The sequence below is a fragment of the Pseudorasbora parva genome, chromosome 17, assembly GCF_024679245.1.
Source record: "Pseudorasbora parva isolate DD20220531a chromosome 17, ASM2467924v1, whole genome shotgun sequence".
In the NCBI taxonomy this organism is placed as follows: domain Eukaryota; kingdom Metazoa; phylum Chordata; class Actinopteri; order Cypriniformes; family Gobionidae; genus Pseudorasbora; species Pseudorasbora parva.
This window is the reverse complement of record NC_090188.1, coordinates 14,534,723-14,553,543: the sequence shown is the minus strand read 5'-3', so window position 1 is coordinate 14,553,543 and position 18,821 is coordinate 14,534,723. Positions and strand designations below refer to the sequence as shown.

Below are 18,821 nucleotides of genomic sequence, written 5' to 3'. Positions count from 1 at the left end.
AGCTTTAAAGCTACATATCAGTTCTTTAAAAGTACCTTTTTGCTTTTTTTACCATAGGGTACTGCCCCAGAGACAGGACTGTACTTTTTTTCTCTGACAGTGTACAGGTCAAAGTAGCCAGAGAAACTTTTCTCTATTTATGGACATGACAAAACACGCACAGGCGAGTGATACGTTCGTAATTTCTCAGTTAAACCATCCTGTCAGGTCTAAGCCGTTAATAAAGTTAAAACAAAAACACATTCTGAAAGGATTGATGTACTGATTCATTTAAATATCCATTTTGTGCACAAACAAAAAATCTCTGCATATGATCCTCTGCAATGATCCCAGGATATGGTGGAATAGGAGAGATTAAAATCTTAAGTATGGTAGTTCATATTTTTTAGGGCAATTTTTTTAATCTTTTAAGTGCAAGAGTTTAAAAATATGCATGTTACTAAAAAGGTTAAATAACAAAGGTTGTGAAATCCTGATTTCTTATTGTTCAAGGAATCAATTTAAGGGCCATTCACTGCAGTTCAATTCCTTGCTAAAAGGTACAGTACAATAATGATAAAGCAATACTTTGATCTTAGTAACTGAGACTGATTCTTATCCAAGTTTTGACAAACACACTAAATATGTTGAAGACTGATAAAGCTGCCGTCACACCATTTCTTTATTCTACTGAAAAGTGCAATCAATTACATTCTGATTGTGTGTAATTCCTGTAGTTCCCATCAAGTACTTGGCTGTCCTTGGGGAGAAAATTTTAATTATGACAACTTTTCCTTCATATATAAACCATGCCTACATAACCTCAAAAACAATGTTTATTTCTTTTTTTGTCCTCCTTTTTACAGCAAGTTAATATTGTGTTTAAAATGTCTCTTTAGACTTCACATGGAACATGACATGAGAAACCAGAAATCAATTTTTTAAACTGGGAGGAATGAGTTTTAGAAAAAGGCTTTGCCACCTCAAACTTTTTTTTTTTTTAGTTACATACTGTATTTACAATGGAACAAGAAAAATCAGAACAACAGCTCTAAGTGTGTCTACACTTAGTAACCATGAAAACATCTAGTAAAGTGTACAATAACTTCACTTTGTACAGTATGTCTGCAGAGATTTAGCATGTGCGCCTAAATTGTGTCTGACAATCACAATTTTGGTTCAGATCATGGATACAAAAATAAGCATGTGAGTCAGCCGTTCAAGACAATGAATAGCCTTTCAACTCTTTAAAAATAAAATAAAAAAGCTGATGACTATTTCCTCTATGAGCAGCACAAAGTCAATGAAGCACTTATTTTCGAGACCGTTCTACAAGATGCAAAAGAAGGGTAGTGATGAGGGTCGCCTAAAGTGTACTGAAGATAAACAAACAAATAGAATCTGATCATTTGATTTGGTGAAAAATTCATGCAATATCAGGCAAGATTGTGCCACCAAGCCCACCCCAACCTTCAAAAAAAGTAACAAAAAAAACCTTAATCTGACTGTCCATAAAAGAAAGAAAAGACACCCTTTAATAAATCTGTACAACCAAAATACATTTGGGATCTACATCTACAGTTACATTATCAAGGTTATATACATGGCCACCCCCCTCCATATATTATCTTTACGACCAGACTTCATTCAAACCCAAACAACAACATAAGACTGAACTGGAAAAAGAAATTTCACATCACACATCCCATTAAAACAATCTGCCACCAAACCATCATTTCAGATCATCAGTCTCGCTAGAATCTGCTTGTGGATAGCAAACTGTATTTGCCTGCTAAGCTCTGTCCCGCTCGGGTCTGTGGATCTGAGCTACAGGACAACAGATGCCCTGAAAAGGTAGAGCTGAAACCTGGCTGCTTCACATCATATTGGTTTATCGATTTATGTTAATTTCTGGGTTTTGGAATTTCAAACCATGTTATGCTTTTGGTGCAATTCATAAGCATGTAAAACAATACTACAATGATGGCATTGTACGACTAATACATAACAGACAAGCAAGAGGATGGACGTAAACCCCACTCTCTGATATTCTCATATAATAGAACAAAGGCTCTCAATACACTTTGGCCTCTTCACTGAAGAGAGCTAGACTATTCCATCAATAAAGATCTGTTCAATGGTTTTGGGGGGTGGGATAGAGTTATAAGAAATAGGAGAAACATTATGGTGTACTTTCTTTCCCCTTTTTTATCTGCATTTACTGCCTGCATTGCCTCTGGCGGGAACAACGAAAAGCAGATCAAATTAAAAAAATAAAAAGTAAAGTCCTGTTTATTACACCGCTCATTTTACCCTCGAGTACGCATCATGCCGCAACTTTTAATTCATTGAGAAAATGGAAAACTAGATTTTGTACAAGATACCACAATCTCTTCTTGCAAAATAAATGGAGACTTTGTGCCCGCGTTGATCGGGAGGAAGTGTCGACAGATCCGCAGTGTCGCTGCAGAGTTTCTAGTCGATTTTTACATTTGTGTAGATCTTCCTCACAAAGGCACTTGTTCCCATGTAACCTACCGCTCCTAAAAACAAAGAGATTGTGCATTGTGTTATCATAAGAATATGTTGCTCCCTTTCCCTATGGCAACACTTTAAGACTTTGATTTAAGAGGAGAATCACAGTACTAGAGAAGTGATCGTTTTCTTGTACTCACCACACATGATTCCCAGAGCAGTACTGAACACAGCCATGTAGCCAAAATAGAATGACGTCTGAAATAAGCCATACATCCTGCAGACAAAATGAGTACATGCCAATCATTGGTATCACAGGTTTAGATCTACACAGACAATTACCATATTTTCTGGACTATAAGTCTACTAAACGGGGCAAATTGACGTGAGAGCACAATTCCATAAAAGTGCAGATGAGAGTGGAAAGTTCTGCGCGTGATCTACTGACGACACGCAAATTAAAGCACACAGATGCAGCTGGATCGTTTCCACACTGACCAATGGAATATACATGTTAGCGTCTGGTTTAAGACGTGCTTTTTTGGAGCGGTAAAAAATGGCACAATACAATACTCTCATCTCACAAATGTTGTGCTTGAAAGGGAAACTCCTACAAATGCATATGCAATAAGGTCAGCCACAAAAATAACTGTGACCCACTCCTTTTCAGCGCTGATTTATCACTGCGCTAGTAAAACCTGACAGTAGTTTAATGCCTAAAGAATGTTTGGATTGGTGCAAGCTGATAGTGAATCTATCCCTATACATATAATCATACATTATAATCTGAAACATGCTGCAACCTATGCTACTGACGTCCTGCAAGTAAAATAGAGTACATATGCCACGGAAAACAAACCAGTTTAAAGCATTGCTAATCTGACATCACAGCCTACTTATCATAATAACACTAAAATGCAGTCAAAGAAAAACAGAAAAAGTTGCAGTTAATTTTGTGGAAGCGAGAGACGGTAAAAGGGTGATGAAAGGGTAAATCGTGTACACAGAGCCTGTTGGTTTGAGCTGGGTTCGCAAGCAGCATGCTACCGGCAGAGGTGTCCACTCGCTGTAGTGTTCAGGGTATCTGCAGGTTTCACCAAGTCAAATTTAAGACTTTTTATGACCTTTTTTAAGACCATTATGAATGAAATTTAAGACCTATATCGCACAATTAAAAAAAACATGTATAGGAAATGCAGAATCATATATATATATATATGTATATATATATATTTACACACACACACGTTACTTTTTTTTTGTTGATCACTTATTTTATTTTGTGGTAGTCACTTCCATAAATTTGTGAACAATCTTTTTTTTTTTCATAATAAGGATGCCACATTAACCATAAAAATAGTCACACATGGCAATAAAACATGCATGCATGAATCTTGTTTGGTATTACAAAAAAATAAAAGGCTGGTCCAGTGGTGCGCTATCTATCTTTAATAACACAATCGCCTGGGGTGGGAAATAGGACTAAAATCTTACAAAGTAAACCACAGCAATAAGCAATTGCTTAATAGAAGTAAAAGTTTTCAAGTAATTAAGTAATCAAGTAAACTGGTCAGTAATAAAATATTTACTTATAAACAAATGCCAAATTATTTTAAGCCAAAATAAACTTTAAAAAAAAAAAAAAAAACATTTTTACCTTTTTATTATTATTGTTTGTGTTTTATTATCAGGACCCACAAATATTCTCCCATTTCATTATTATACATTATATTCAACATTATGTATAGTTGTTGTGTGATTCAATGTAATAAGATTATAAATGTAATCACTGAAACACGCTTTCAATGCAGGCAGCATCTCTCCCCATGCCTGCTATGCCCTGCCTCTCCTGCGATTAATGCAGTAAGAATGAACCATCTGAAATACTTATAATCATACCACTAAAACTAAATGTGATCTAGTGATTTACATTATGTTTGCACTTTCACTAAGGAGTGTCGCTTTAAATAATGTTTGCGCTTTCACTCTGAGGAGCGCCGTTCCGCCAGCGCCTGCACTTCAGATGATCAATGCAATCCGTCATAGCTCTAATTGCAAGAAAGCTCGTCAAAATGACCGCTCTCAAACTGTAAACGTTTAGCTCATCCAAAAATTTTAATTCTGCATTTACTCTCTCACGTTGTTTTTGCGCATCACGCAACCTCTTGAACGTCCGCGTTTACTACAGTATGTGCGTCGTGTTAAATATATATTCATCACAAAAGCCATTGTGTCTCTTCAGAAGACTAAAGAATGTTTGGATTAGACACTCGATAAGTTATTTTTACATGCCTTTATGACATTCTTTGCATCTTTTAAGTTTGAGAGGAATGGACTTTAAAAATGGAGGGACATAAACCCCTCAGGTTTCATAAAGAAGATCTTCATTTGTGTTTGGAAGTTAAATGAAAAACGACACGATGGTGAGTAAGTACATGATGACAAAGTTTACATTTATGGTAGCCTACATTTGTTAATTTGTGTTTGGGTGAATTATACCTTATAAATAAGCCTACTACTAAGTTGAGCCTTGGATAAAACAACTCTATATATTGCGAATCATATCGTTTCCATCAACGATACATATCGTCATGTTTATATTGATATATCGTTACACCCCTAGAAAAGAGCACCTTGGAAATTCTGCAAAATATCTTATGTTCTAGTTTCAGGTGACTGAGGGTGAGAAAATTAGTCTTTTAAATTTAGCGCATACATACAATGACATTTGAGAAGAAGAAACTAAAACTTACTTTGTTTTGAAGAAATAGTAGTAGAAGGAGTACATGTAAACATAAACAGCTGTTGAGGCTGCAGACAGAAAGCTTGTCCACTGCCTAAAAAACAAGACAAAAAAATAAAAATAAAACAATTACTGTCATTCAGTCTCATGATGTCATCTGGTTATAATGCATGACATTGAAACGCCTCGCTGCGGTCTGATCCCAAGTACACTTGGGAGAATGTGGAAACATATTAACATGTGTAAGTAATGTGTAACAGCATCATAAAGACAGTATGGCATGTAATGCTCCTTACCATCTGTAGTCTTCTGCATTGAGAAGAAAGTAGGTACAGACGATGGTAACACAGACGGTAACAATGCACAGGATCACCAGTACCAGCATCATAAATCCATACACATAGTAAATCTTGTAGGCCCAGAAAGATGTGAAAATGAAGTACCTGAAAGAAAATGTATAACATTTATTTACAAAACAAATGGCCTACTGGAAGTGTTGATAAAAAAATAATAATGTCGTCTGCAATTTTTGCAGCAAGGAATTTGCAGATCACCGGAGTTTGTCAACTCTAAAGTACCACATTCCTAGCCTAGAAATCTAGACGCACCCTAGCGGCAGCAAATTTAATTTGCCCGCAAGTGTGGTCTAGCAACTCTCAATTCCTATCTGAGCTGTATTCCTCAGAATCTGGACGGCCCAATCACATTGTGTAGGCTATAGAGTCGGCGGGCGGGGCCATAATGACGACGGCCGAGTTGCGTTTGCGTGCTTCTAGTAACAGTCTTCTAGTAAACACAGAAACTGGCAAACGGCGGCGGTCTTTCGAATCAGCTCTGCCCGCGCCTCCGGAAGACTTGGAGTTAAGCTTTCCTCTGAGAAAAGAACAAAGAGCGGCACTGAAGTCATTCTTAAAAAGGGAAGATGTGTTCGGAGTTTAGCCGACCGGATACGGCGAATGTTTAATCAGTCAGCGAGCTCCCCTTTACCGTCGTTGCTCCGGTTGGTGTAGCGCTATCCTATCACGTGCAGAGGGAGTTTGAAAGACAACCGTTTATCCCACCCCTCGGATTGAGCCCTGTCTATGGTGAGTTTCCAGACCAAACATCTTGATGTGGGTCTGGCTTGTCAGGCTACCACATTCCTAAAGCACGTTTAAATATTAGGTCATATTGTTGATTATTATGGCCAATATTTAAACAGTGAGTTTTTGAACTTGAAATATTTAAAATACTTTCACAGCAAAAAAATATGTATGCAATTAATTTAGATGAATTAATCACAGAGTATGTAAATAATTCAATTCAATTCAATTTTTCAGTCGATTGACTGTGCAGACTTACATCTCAATGAATATTGACCCGAATGGAAGGATGCCACCTAGACACACGATAACCGCTGGCTCCATAAACCTGCCAATTCAGAGAAACTTTTAGTAACGAGACAAATTTATTTTAAAAAAGTATCTTTTTATCAAATAATTATTATTTAAATGTAGAAAACCTTCGCATGATTTACATTCAAATCAATTTGATCATGTTCTGAACATCATGTAATCACAGAAAAGAAAAATGAAACGCAAGGAAATATTTGAAGATATCAGGACAACTGACACTCTGTGATGTGTGAATCATGATTGAGGTTACCATTTCTTCTCTGGGATGGGTCTGGGTACAGCATTGACCCTACAAGGAAAGTTGGGCTGACCGGATAGGTTCCTGCCCAGAATTGTCCCCACCAGGTTCAGAGGTAGAATTACAAAGAAACAGATGCAGCACACTGCAACCTGACCGAACAAATAAGATAAGACATTTCAACAGATGCAACAAGTATTTTACCAAAGCAATTAATGCTTAAAATTCTTTAATCAATTACTCATCCTCATTTCATTCCAAACCCACAAGACTTTCATTTTAATAAAATCTGACAGATTTCTGTACTTCCATTGTCCTATTCACTAAAAACACTGATGGTTCAAAACATTCATAAAGAGAACTTATAAATCAACTTAATCCAGTTGAGCGTCCATTTACCAAATTTCAGTGCTCCAAAATCAATATTTATATGTGAATAATAGCCCAAATTAAATATGCTCACCATATAAAGCAATTATGTATCTTCAAAAGACTTGAATTAAACCACCCAATTTACATGGATTTTGAACCAAGCTTTGAGTGAACAGACTTTCAATGGAGGGATAGAAATCTCTCAGATTTAATTAATAGTATCGTAATTTGTGTTCCAAAGACTAACACAAGTCTTATGGGTTTGGAACACCCTGTGAGTGAGTCAATGACACTATTTACATTTTTGGGTGAACTAACAGTTTAAGACTGATAGTGGTATAAACCACTTTCGACAAATGTCATGTGGACTTGAAACTAAAAGAAATTAGCATGTTCACAACCAAACTTAATGGTCCAAAACAACATATACAATGTGGGAAAGAGGTAGCTGTCTTTTCTACTCAGCAGTTGATCCCAGTTGTAAAATCAGCCTGAAATTGACTTATTATTGACTGAGACTACAGACTGCTAAGACAGATGACAAACTCACCATGGTGCCGAATGGGATGGCTCTGGAGGCATGGTAGTAAATTGCAATAAAGTTGATGAAGAATGCTGTTCCACACACCATGGCAGGAATCAAAAAAGCTCCAATGAACATCTGCTTTATCCATCTCCTCCCTGTCCAAATTATGTACAATAGTTGCAAGAAATGACAACAAAAAAGTCTGTAGACACCTAGAACACCTTCAATAGGCTACCTTAATGCTTACATTTATATCTTACCTTTAGCTTATACAGTTCAAATTATATTTGGAGCTTTCCTGATCACAGATGTTACAAATGTTAGTTTGCATACCTCCTTGTTTTGCATAAAGGCTTCCACCAAAATAGCCGTTGACTGGGGACGTGGCAGCATAAACAAATATGGCTGTACTTAGCATGGACCCTCTCCTACAAAGGCAAACACAAAATTCCTTTGATGAGAACTTAATATCCCCACCTTTCCATAAATCTTCAAATGTATATTGTGATTAGACAATGTCAGTTTTATTGTAACCGCCTAGACAAGAATTAAAATTACATGTAGTTTTATCATTGCCCTGTTAATCATAGATGAAACTCACTCTGTATACAAGTCCTCAATCATGGCCAAAATGATGACTATGAGGGAAACAGAGAAGATCTGACACCCAGAGCCGATGAGGGAGGAGAATATCAGCGGATGGCTTGATGGCCTGAACACATCACCATGAACCTGCTTCCATCCATATTCATCACCGAGATCACGATCCTGATATAAATAAGATAAAGAAAAACAGTATGTTCATTGAGTTTGATAGAATGCAGAGAGGAAGACTCCAACCCTGAGAGGAACATAGCATTAAATTCTGGAGCTGTTATCAAAGCTTTAAAACATTAGCCAATGTCAAGTTAAAGTTCATCACAGATAGGGAAAACAATGTATACATTAAAAGTTGATGGATTCATGAGGCTCATTTAATAAAGTTAAAAAAATGTTCTGAAAGTGATGATCACCATATCATCCATTTCTTCTTCTTTGCTGTATCTGGCGTAGTCTTTCCTTAATGTCCTCATCAGGATCATTGAAACAAGGCCCACCAGGAAAATCACCATCATGAAAGAGTTAAATATTGAGAACCAGTGAATCTGTCAGGTGCAAAAAAACATTCCATACATTCAATATCATTCAGCACATTTTAAATTAGCTGGAAAGGAGATAACAAACAAAATGTGGCATTTACCCGATGTTGAAAGAAGGACGGATCAAGATATTTGTCAAATCTATCCTCAAATTTCACATCAGATTTCTTCCACTTCACCTACACGGATTGGCAAAAAGTTTGTAATATTATAAATATGTATGAGAAAGAGCATACTAATTACAGAAATTACAGAGTTGAATTTCACATGACAATTTAACTAGTATTAGTCAATATTAGCAGGTTTCTGAGGTTCAAGAAGGCTTTACTCACAGAGTATGACATGGGAATTCTTGTGTTTGGCACAAGCTTGACCTTCCCCTCGCTGGTTAGGTTAACATCCACAATTCTATTCCCATTGTATCCGATCTCCAGCTTTTTGTAAGTCCAGAGATAATAGTCCTCTCCATTCTCGTCAGCTTCACCAACAATACCTTAAATAACACCACAAAACAATCTTCAGTTTAGAACAAAGACAAAAACTTCACAAAATGTCAATAGTATAAGTACATTAAATTCAAATAAAATCAATGAATTACTTTCATCAAAAATGTAATAACATTCTCTGCCTCAAATGACAAATAACCCTTAACATCACCGCCTTTTTCAAACATTTTACAATCCAACCAAACCTTAACGGACCAAGTCGCCTCTACATCATTTCCTCTTGTATATTGTTTCATGTAAAATGCTTCACATTACAGAGTGAACTTGTCATTTCAAGAAAAGGACCAACTAAATAAATGTCAAGCTATTGAGACAAATTTATTATTATGCATAGTCATATGCAATATTTCTCAAATACCTCAAAATCAAGACAGAAACAAATGAATCAGACATTCAGACTTCAGAAAAAACACAACTCCCTCACATGGCAGTTAAAGCCCGATATTGTTTCTTCCCTTCTCATGATCAAAGTTCCTTCAATAATTTATGAACAACTAAGAACACTTAATAACCTTACAGCTCTTTCAGAACAAATTGATTTACAATTAAGTTTAATTCCATTAGTTCTGTTCCCTGGTGGGATACAACATGTTTATAATACTTCAATAAACTGAATTTTTTGCAGTTTTTTTTTTTTTTGGTTGAGAATAAGATAATGGCTTAGTAACACAATATCTGAGGTACAAGATCATTTGAAAATCTTGAAGTGAGAAGATGATCATTAAATAGGAAGCTTACAGAAAATATATAGCCATTTTGGCAGCTCACAATGGATCAAAGAACTTTTTGACATTTATGTGTCAGCGTCCATATGGCTGCTGACTTGAGTCCCCCAACTGCTGTGGAGATGCTCTTACACAAGCTGTTGGATGTGAAGAATTATGTGAAAGGTGCAAGATGCCATGTATAAAGTAGAAGCAAGAACATGAGCTAAAGTCTCTTTTAGGAGTGGTGGACATGCTCTGCACATATGCTGCTGACATAACCATGTCCTGACTAACTGAGAGTAGACACTCAGCAGCCTGATGGTGGATGGGCTGGAGCAGGGCGAGCTGTGTTAAGGGGTTGTCAGCAACCCTGCAAAATCACCAAGAGCAACTTGAAGGAAACTTTTAAGTTCTCATTGATCTAGGTTATGTCTATCTAGCTACATCAGCGTTGAAAGTCTTGTCAACCTCAATGGCTTAATGGGCCTCAATCATAAATAGCTTCATTCAGGTTGTGTGACCAAAGGCTCAGGAGACTAGCCTAGAAATCTAGACGCACCCTAGTGGCAGCAAATTTAATTTGCCCGCAAGTGTCGTCTAGGAACTCTCAATACCATTCTGAGCTGTGTTCCTCAAAATCTGGACGGCCCAATCACATCATGTATAGAGTCGGCGGGCGGGGCCATAATGACGACGGCCGAGTTTGCGAGCTTCTAGTAAACACAGAAACTGGCGAACGGCGGCGGTCTTTCGAATCAGCTTTGACCTCGACTCTGGAAGACTTGGAGTTAAGCTTTTCTCTGAGAAAAGAAAAAAAGAGCGGCACTGAAGTCATTCTTAAAAAAGGGAAGATGTGTTCGGAGTTTAGACCGGATACGGCGAATGTTTAATCAGTCAGCGAGCTCTGCTTCACCTTCGTTGCTCTGGTTGGTGTAGCGCTATCCTATCGCGTGCAGAGGGATGTTTGAAAGACAACCGTTTATCCCGCCCCTCGGATTGAGCCCTGTCTATGGTGAGTTTCCAGACCAAACATCTTGATGTGGGTCTGGCTTGTCAGGCTATCAGGAGACAACAGAATTCGAGAACTCTCAAACAACACTGTCCAGCAGAGCAGAAGAGATTACTATATGGAGAATCTCACCCTGAGGGAGGGCATCCATTGCCCTGAGTGCTGGAGCAGTGCAAGCTGGCACTAACAGTTGTTAACTCACATCCAGATACCAGGGGCCTCATTTATAAAACTTTGCATAGGATTTTCGTCAGAAGTAAAACAAAAATAAAACAAACTAAAGGCATATGCATGAATACCATAATTCCGTAGCTGATGAAGACATTTTTACAATAGCCCCGTTTCCACCAAAATTACCCAGAACAATTTGTACCAGGAACTTTTTTACAGGAACTTTTCTCCCCCCAGACCTGCAACTGTCTGCGTTTCCACCGCGATCTAAAGTTCCGTGAAGATTAGGCAAATTAGTCCAGTGATGTAGGACTGCGCTCCTCCAAGTCAGTGACGGACGGTAATCATTTTTGCGCGACACTAGCCACGTTTACAAGCACACTTTTTTTGTCATTCCGATTGAAAGATTTAGTGGACTGTTTACATGAGACGTTATCTAAACCGATCTGGTGTTTAGATGTGATGACTTTCAATCGCAATCATTTTGTGACATGCAGTTTGTCTGCCGTATCAAAAATGTCGACGCTGTCCTCTCCACCAGCTGGAATGTGTTAACTGTAGCCATAGCAACTCTTAACAGCCACCAGGACTAATACAGTATTATATAAGCTATTTATTTGTTGTAAAGTGTAATAATCATCTCAGAAAAAAATTCATTCTTCTGTCAGGCGCAGTTAAAGTAAAAACTGCCTGGGGCAATATATGCTGTGTCATTATTCCAACATTATTTTCATAACTTACAAAATAAAAAGTTTACCCCTCAGAAAAATGAGCTTTCCCTCTTGTCAACATGAGCGCTGCGTGCGCTGTCACGCCATGTAAGGGGACGCACACTTAAAAGTAATCGGTCAGGTCGTTTACATGGTGAAAAATATAGACTGTAAAAAATTAATAACGAGTATGGAAGAGATTCAAGCTGGGCTGCTTTTGCTGGTTTACTAAAGAGGTAATTAACAACGACAGAAAAGAGCACAAGCATATTCAGAAAGCTTGTAAAGCTGAGACGAGCATGCGCCATCAGACAGAGAGCAAGATTGATATTTACTGAACGCAGAACGAACCTCGCAAAAGACTTTTAAAAATGCCGGTTGAAATAAAATGTGCTTTGTGAAGTCTTCATATTATTTATGAGAGGCAGTGTTGCCATTTCTTTTACACAACACTCTACAGTTATACACACTTTCACTTGTTTCTTCCATCTGCTGATGGTGTCGCCATTTCTCACTTCACCCGTTTTTGTGCGTACGCCTGGTTCAGAGATTGCGTGAAGGACCGCACATTTTCCAGTCAAGTTTCCTTTTTCAAATACCAATTATTGCAGAGCGGCGAGCGCCTTCTTTTGTGCATACGCATGTTTATAAATGAGGCCCTAGATCTTGAAAACGTTTTTCTATTGATTTTGAAACCCCTTTTTTCAGTCCTCCTGATGCTCCTCATAGGGCTTGTAATGGAACATGGATGTGACAGTCACAGTCAGAGAAACATGACATCCGCCATCTTGATGCCCTTCTCGGCAGCCTCAAATGTTGCATAATGGACAAATCAATACTATTTAGATGCACTCATCAAAACTGTCAAAAAACACAATGTCCAAGAATAACCACTAGATGCATACAGATGCACATACGTAGCTACTTATATATATATATATATATATATATATATATATATATATATATATATATATATATATATATATATATATATATTACGCTTCAGAATTGCTGCCTCTTTTATAAACCATTTTCTAAAAGCTGAATAGTATTACTGTTAGCTAAAATTATTAAAAATATTTTTCTATCATAAAGTGGAAATAAACAAAATTCTGATTCAGAAACAGAAAAACTGATTCTATAAAGATTGTATAGAAATGGAAAAAAAAGAAAAATCTCAATAGCACAACAAAATTACAATAAATTAAACTGAAGAGAGAAAATAAGAAAAATAAAAGCTAATTCAAAATATTATATACATACTACATTAGTATATAATTAATACTATAATAATACCGCAAACATTCTCCATTTAAAATCTAATACGACAAAAACACTGCAAACATTCTCCATCTAAAATCTAGGGACTGTGAAGGTGCGCTCACATTATTTCAGCCAAAGTTTACAGCAAAAAAAAAGGTCGATCATTAATAGCGTGGCAAATGTATGATGCATAGCTCACACAGAAGCAGCTTTCTGTTAAGACAACGCATCAAATTTGCGTGACCAGCTTGAGTGAAATCTGAATGGGGAACTTTTTCACCCTCACCCAGATTCCTATTGAAATTACTAGATTTACTCAATAACACCACACACAAAAAAGCAGAAAAGTATCTGGAACAAACCAGTGCTAGGAGTTTGTGCACTTTTAAAAAGCAGGCTTCCCAATAATTATTTTGTTTCCGGGATACTCACCCCAGATGGGAAGGTCATCTATGTACATTTGGTACCAGTAGTGGTTCTTGATGGCATAGACAAACGCATCTTTTTTTGGTTTGTCTAGTTCAATGTCACAGTATGTCGTCTGCATCACCTCCTCTGTAAAAGACGAATCAACATTGCATTCTATTAAACGTGGCTGAATGACCAATGAATGTACATATTGTAAATTACATTCATTGTGCCATTTAATGCATGTGCCCTTGATAAGCTTCATTTGAACAAGTTAAAGGTCCCGTTCCTTGCATGTTTTCGAAGCTTTGATTATGTTTACAGTGTGCAATATAACATGAGTTCATGTTTCGCGTGTAAAAAAACACAGTATTTTTCACACAATTTACTTATCTGAACACCACTGTTTCCTCTATCCTAAAAACAGCCTGATGATTTCCTTGTTCTATGAAGTCCCTCCTTCAGAAACACGTAACGAGTTCTGATTGGGCCAGCGCTTCCCGTGTTGTGATTGGACAGCAGCTTAGCGCACTTTGCCCTGGAAAGGTGCCGCTTTTTACCATAACGGAGAGATGCAAGCGCTGAATGCGCGCTCTTCTCCACGTGGGAGAGCAACAAGACCACGCCCCCTATTTTCCGTGTACTTTTGGGCGGAGTGTTAGTCAACAAACGGTTCTAGTGACGTCATTCATGCAAGGAAGTGCAGGGGTGTAGTCCAAACCGGCCGCTCGCTGTAGGCTTTGAAAGGGAACTTCTGTTAAATAAAACATCTTGCTTGGCATTGAACTTTGAGCTTTATAATTGTACAGGTATTATTTATGCTCCAACAGCAACATTTCACACTAACTAAAGTTTGAAAGATGGAATCGCGAAGAACGGGACCTTTAACATGATGCTAGCCTCTTCATTCAATACAGATTGCTTCAAAGCAGCTTTACAGTGATAACAAGAAAATTATGTATTTCAGCAGCTATATTAAGGTATTAAGACCATACCTGTGAACTTGATATCCAGACCGCTGAACTCCAATTCAACCCCCTGTAGCGCCTCTCCTAACGTCTCATGATAATGACTAATAGTTTTCTTCGTGCCCACACAGAATGGTAGGGAGAAGTACTTATAGGTCTCCTGTCGGTTGTGATAAGGGCCCACTGTATTCATCCATAGAACCACCTCCTCTTTATCTGTGTACTGCAGAAGAAAGAGAACTGTCATTAGCTACCTGTTTCAAATATCCGCATCTATTCTTTGTGATGTTAATTCAACACCAGGATGTCACCTGCAAGCCGGGCTCAAACTAGAATTTTTGCGTTTTCCACCTAAACACAAGTTTTAAATAGCGCAAAATGGCATATTCATTTAATTAAAACTGGGTTTTAAAATACAACACTCTGAATCCACACATACATACTCTGTGGGGTCCTGATTGTGGTGTGTGTGTGTGTGTGTGTGTGTGTGTGTGGCTCAAGCACACCTATAAAAATGACTCTATTCATTCAATGTGAGATGAAGTCAGCTGGAAGTTAAAGAGATTTTACAATTGAGACTGAAAAATGATGATGCTGCCAAACCCTCAAGCAAAACAAGATAATCAAAAACCATGCTTAAAATAAAAAATGCTTCAAAAAGAGAACCAACCATTATTTGTCCAAATATTAAACTTAATTTAAAACTTTTCTGTTAATAGATTTAAGATTAAACCTCTGCATCCTCCAAGTGGACAAGCAAGCAAATTTTATACAATGCTGTAAATCCACAATAATAAAATCAGTGGGATTAGAAATTATCAATTGTCCTCCAATTCCTTATACATATTATCAGTAGAGCTGCATGATTAATCGTTAAAAGATTATCTCAAATCAGAGACCCACGTAATCTTATTCCTTTAAATGTCTATTAAACCTTTGACAATCCCTATCCCTTAAATTCCTTGAAGAGGCTAAAGAAACACAGCAACAACAGGGTGTAAACCAGTAAATCAGGTAGTGTTACACCATCCTATTTGAATCTAAAGAACAAATATAAAGAGCAACGCAGCAACACTCATGACACTGAACATGAGAATAAGATGAAGACGACAACTGCATGGTTGTGAGTAACCATGAAACCTTAAACAATGTCTCCCATGCTCAGAGGTTTTCCCACTGGCACTGGTTTGAACAAAAAGAAGCGCATTATCCACCAGAAATCCCAGAATCTTTTTAGACAAAAGAAGGAATATATATACAAGAATGTATCATATTTTATGAGTTTCAATTCATCATCACAGATTATGTGTGGTGCTGAATAATTCCAGTAATAATACTGTACACTGAGGAATGTAAAAATGCTATAATAAAAACGTGTTAATTGCTTAATTTGAAGCTCTTTTATATAAAAATCTTCACTCTAATTTTTATTTTAAAAGATCATTAAGGTTATGAAATATTTCAGAATTATGTTGATTAACGTCACACAGTTACTGAAGAGAAAACGTGTGATAAAATCAAGCAGCCTTCCGTTGTACCATTTTACAACAACAGAGTTGTCTAAAATATATTGTGCTTTTACCATATTATGATTTAATGACATATAGTAGGCAACTGTAAAATATACATCCCCAAAATGTCACCGAAAGAAGATTGTCATTCCCTCACAGTAACATTCTTGCAACCAAAGCTGCCTTTTAATCTAAAATGTAACAATGTTTTACAGTAAATATAAGTCATATAAAAACCTAGACGAACCGGATATGTGTGTGTTCAGACGGACATATTTATTTCTGCTAACGACGGTTAGCCGACCCTTAGAGTAACCTCATACAAGCACAAAAGAAACGCACACAGCAAACGAAACACATCGTATGCTTAAACTAACCTTTATGCGTAGTATGCATCATACGAGGAGTCAAACCCGAGAATTTTGGACACAACCCTGCTGTTTGCACAAAATAATGTAATAGGATAGCCGATGCTAAGCTAGCCACGTAGCTTATACTGTGCTTTGCATTTCTAACTTAGACACGGGACAATTATTCATTCACCGTATAAAGTGTTTTGGATTCATTTCTGTCCTTCAATGTTAAGCACTTTTGCCAGAGCAACCAGCTCAATATCTAACGTCTCTCGAGACTATACACACCGAACACAAGAGGGCTTCACGGCCCGCAGTTTATCCTACCTTATGGTCGTGTTCATCTGCTCGAACTGGCTGCAATGAACTAAAAACAGTCGTCAAGACAACCACTTCAATCGTCCACCTGCAGAGCCCCATGATTTTCTAGGGAAAATTCTGCGACTGATTTGAAATGGTATCTTTTTTGGGGGCTATCCCACCTTCCTTCTTCCTGGTTCTATGACAGTAGTTGTCTTAAGATGCTCACATACGAGCTTGTCGTAAAACTGTTCAGCGAGTGATCAGCGCAGCCACCGCTGATTGGTGGAAGCAGGTCACATGGGTAACTTGGACCTATCGTTGGAGAGAGTGATGAATCAATGTTGAGGAAGAAAACCCTCTGCTTTGCCACCCATGGCCACGTCATCTGAGCGCAAACAGAAGCGGTGGAAAGGCAGGCTGCCTAGCAGGATGTAAAACCACACTGATGTAAAATGTTCATTGATAGGAAATTGTATAGTCAAAGTTTACGCCTAATCAGTAAACTTCATGTACGTTTAAAAATATAAAAGCGTTGTCGATTCATTCGTCACCCAAGCTGACAAATATATTATCACATTTAACAAATGTAGCAAGAATAGGCTACTAGAGCTCATTTCCCCAAAACTTTCTGAACTAAAATATTTATCTGAGATTTTAAGCTAATATTTAAATAATTATTAAAATGAACATTCTTAATTTTTCACGATCCCAATTTCAAGTTTCTTGAGCAAATCCAATCTTTGATTTCCACATTTATATGGAACAATAAACAAGCTTGCATTAAGTCTTTCACTTTGGATGGATGAGAATTCCAAGGTGTCTTGTAAATCCATACACTGTAAAAAATAAAATAAAATATAAAATAAAATAAAAAATACTGTTGGTTTAACTTAAACAAGTAAGTAACCTGGTTGCCTTAAAATTTTGAGTTTATTGAAATTAAAAATTTGAGTTGATACAATGAAGTAAATTGGTTTAATAAATAGAAAATAAAAATATAATTGTATCTGAACAACATAATAAATGTGATAAATAATGAAAATAGCACAATTTGGCATCTTTCAATGCGTCATCACAAATAAAACACACACAATTACCCAATATGGTTACTAAAATCTTTAAATAATATTTAATAATAATAAATAATATTTGAATAAAGGCTGTCGATTCTCAAAAATGTTCATTATATTAACTCAATTTTTTTAATTTCAATGAACTCAAAATTTTAAGGCAACCAGGTAACTTATTTTTTAAATATTTTTTTTTTACAGTAGACTGCACTGGCACAGCCGAACAGGCTTCAAGATCTTCCATATACAAATTTAAAAGGCAAGAAATTTAAAGTAAAATTTGGCATTATAATTGCTAATTGTTTGACAGTTTGGAAGAAAAAAAGCATGAGAAACTGTTTGAAACAACATCTACATCCCACTACCTAATGAACAGGTCACAAATACATTTTACAGCTCTTTGCCAGGCCTGTACCATTCTTGGTTTAGCTTTATTTAATCTAGCTAAGGAGCATTCCATCATAACTATGTGTTGCATATTCAGTAACCACAGACTTGAGATGTCTGCCTTAGTGTCCCACCAAAGTGCAATTATTGATTTCTTTGCAGCAGTGAAACCCGAAAAAGAATCCTTTTGTCTATACCAAGGTTCAAGGAAGAGACATAATTCAGCAAGCAAAGGCAGTGCTTGCTTGCTGATCCGGACCCCGGAGTGATCTTCTTATAGTTAATCAGTTGTTCTAAGTTCAAAGAAACTTGAGTCCAAAAATTATTTATTACTGAACATTCCCAAAACATGTGATGCATTGTACCAGTTATTGCACTTTGACATATAGTGCAGTTAGTGTCAGATATTATTCCCATTCTCTATCGTCTATGGCGTTGCAAAGACTCCAAATTCGAGGTGGGGTATTGCAATGGTGGGGTATTGCATTTTTATCATTTTCGAGATGTTTCACACATATTTGACCATACCGAGAGCCAATCAGGACGAAATCCAGCCTGCTGTAAGTCCTTTTCCCATACTATCTCA

The 18,821-nt window shown here is 37.0% G+C and overlaps 1 protein-coding gene across 1 annotated transcript; it reads right to left on the bottom strand.

Moving 5' to 3' along the window:
* Positions 1-797: 797 nt before the first annotated feature.
* tm9sf3 (transmembrane 9 superfamily member 3) lies at positions 798-17,039 on the bottom strand. The gene is made up of 15 exons (XM_067422498.1): positions 16,803-17,039; positions 14,639-14,834; positions 13,668-13,790; positions 9,199-9,359; positions 8,968-9,045; positions 8,741-8,872; positions 8,329-8,495; positions 8,061-8,155; positions 7,752-7,882; positions 6,842-6,981; positions 6,539-6,607; positions 5,494-5,640; positions 5,208-5,291; positions 2,655-2,731; positions 798-2,522 (listed from the first exon to the last, which is right to left on the bottom strand). The coding sequence occupies exons 1-15, from the start codon at positions 16,893-16,895 to the stop codon at positions 2,455-2,457; spliced, it is 1,761 nt and encodes a 586-aa protein (XP_067278599.1). The 5' UTR covers positions 16,896-17,039; the 3' UTR covers positions 798-2,454.
* Positions 17,040-18,821: the final 1,782 nt, after the last annotated feature.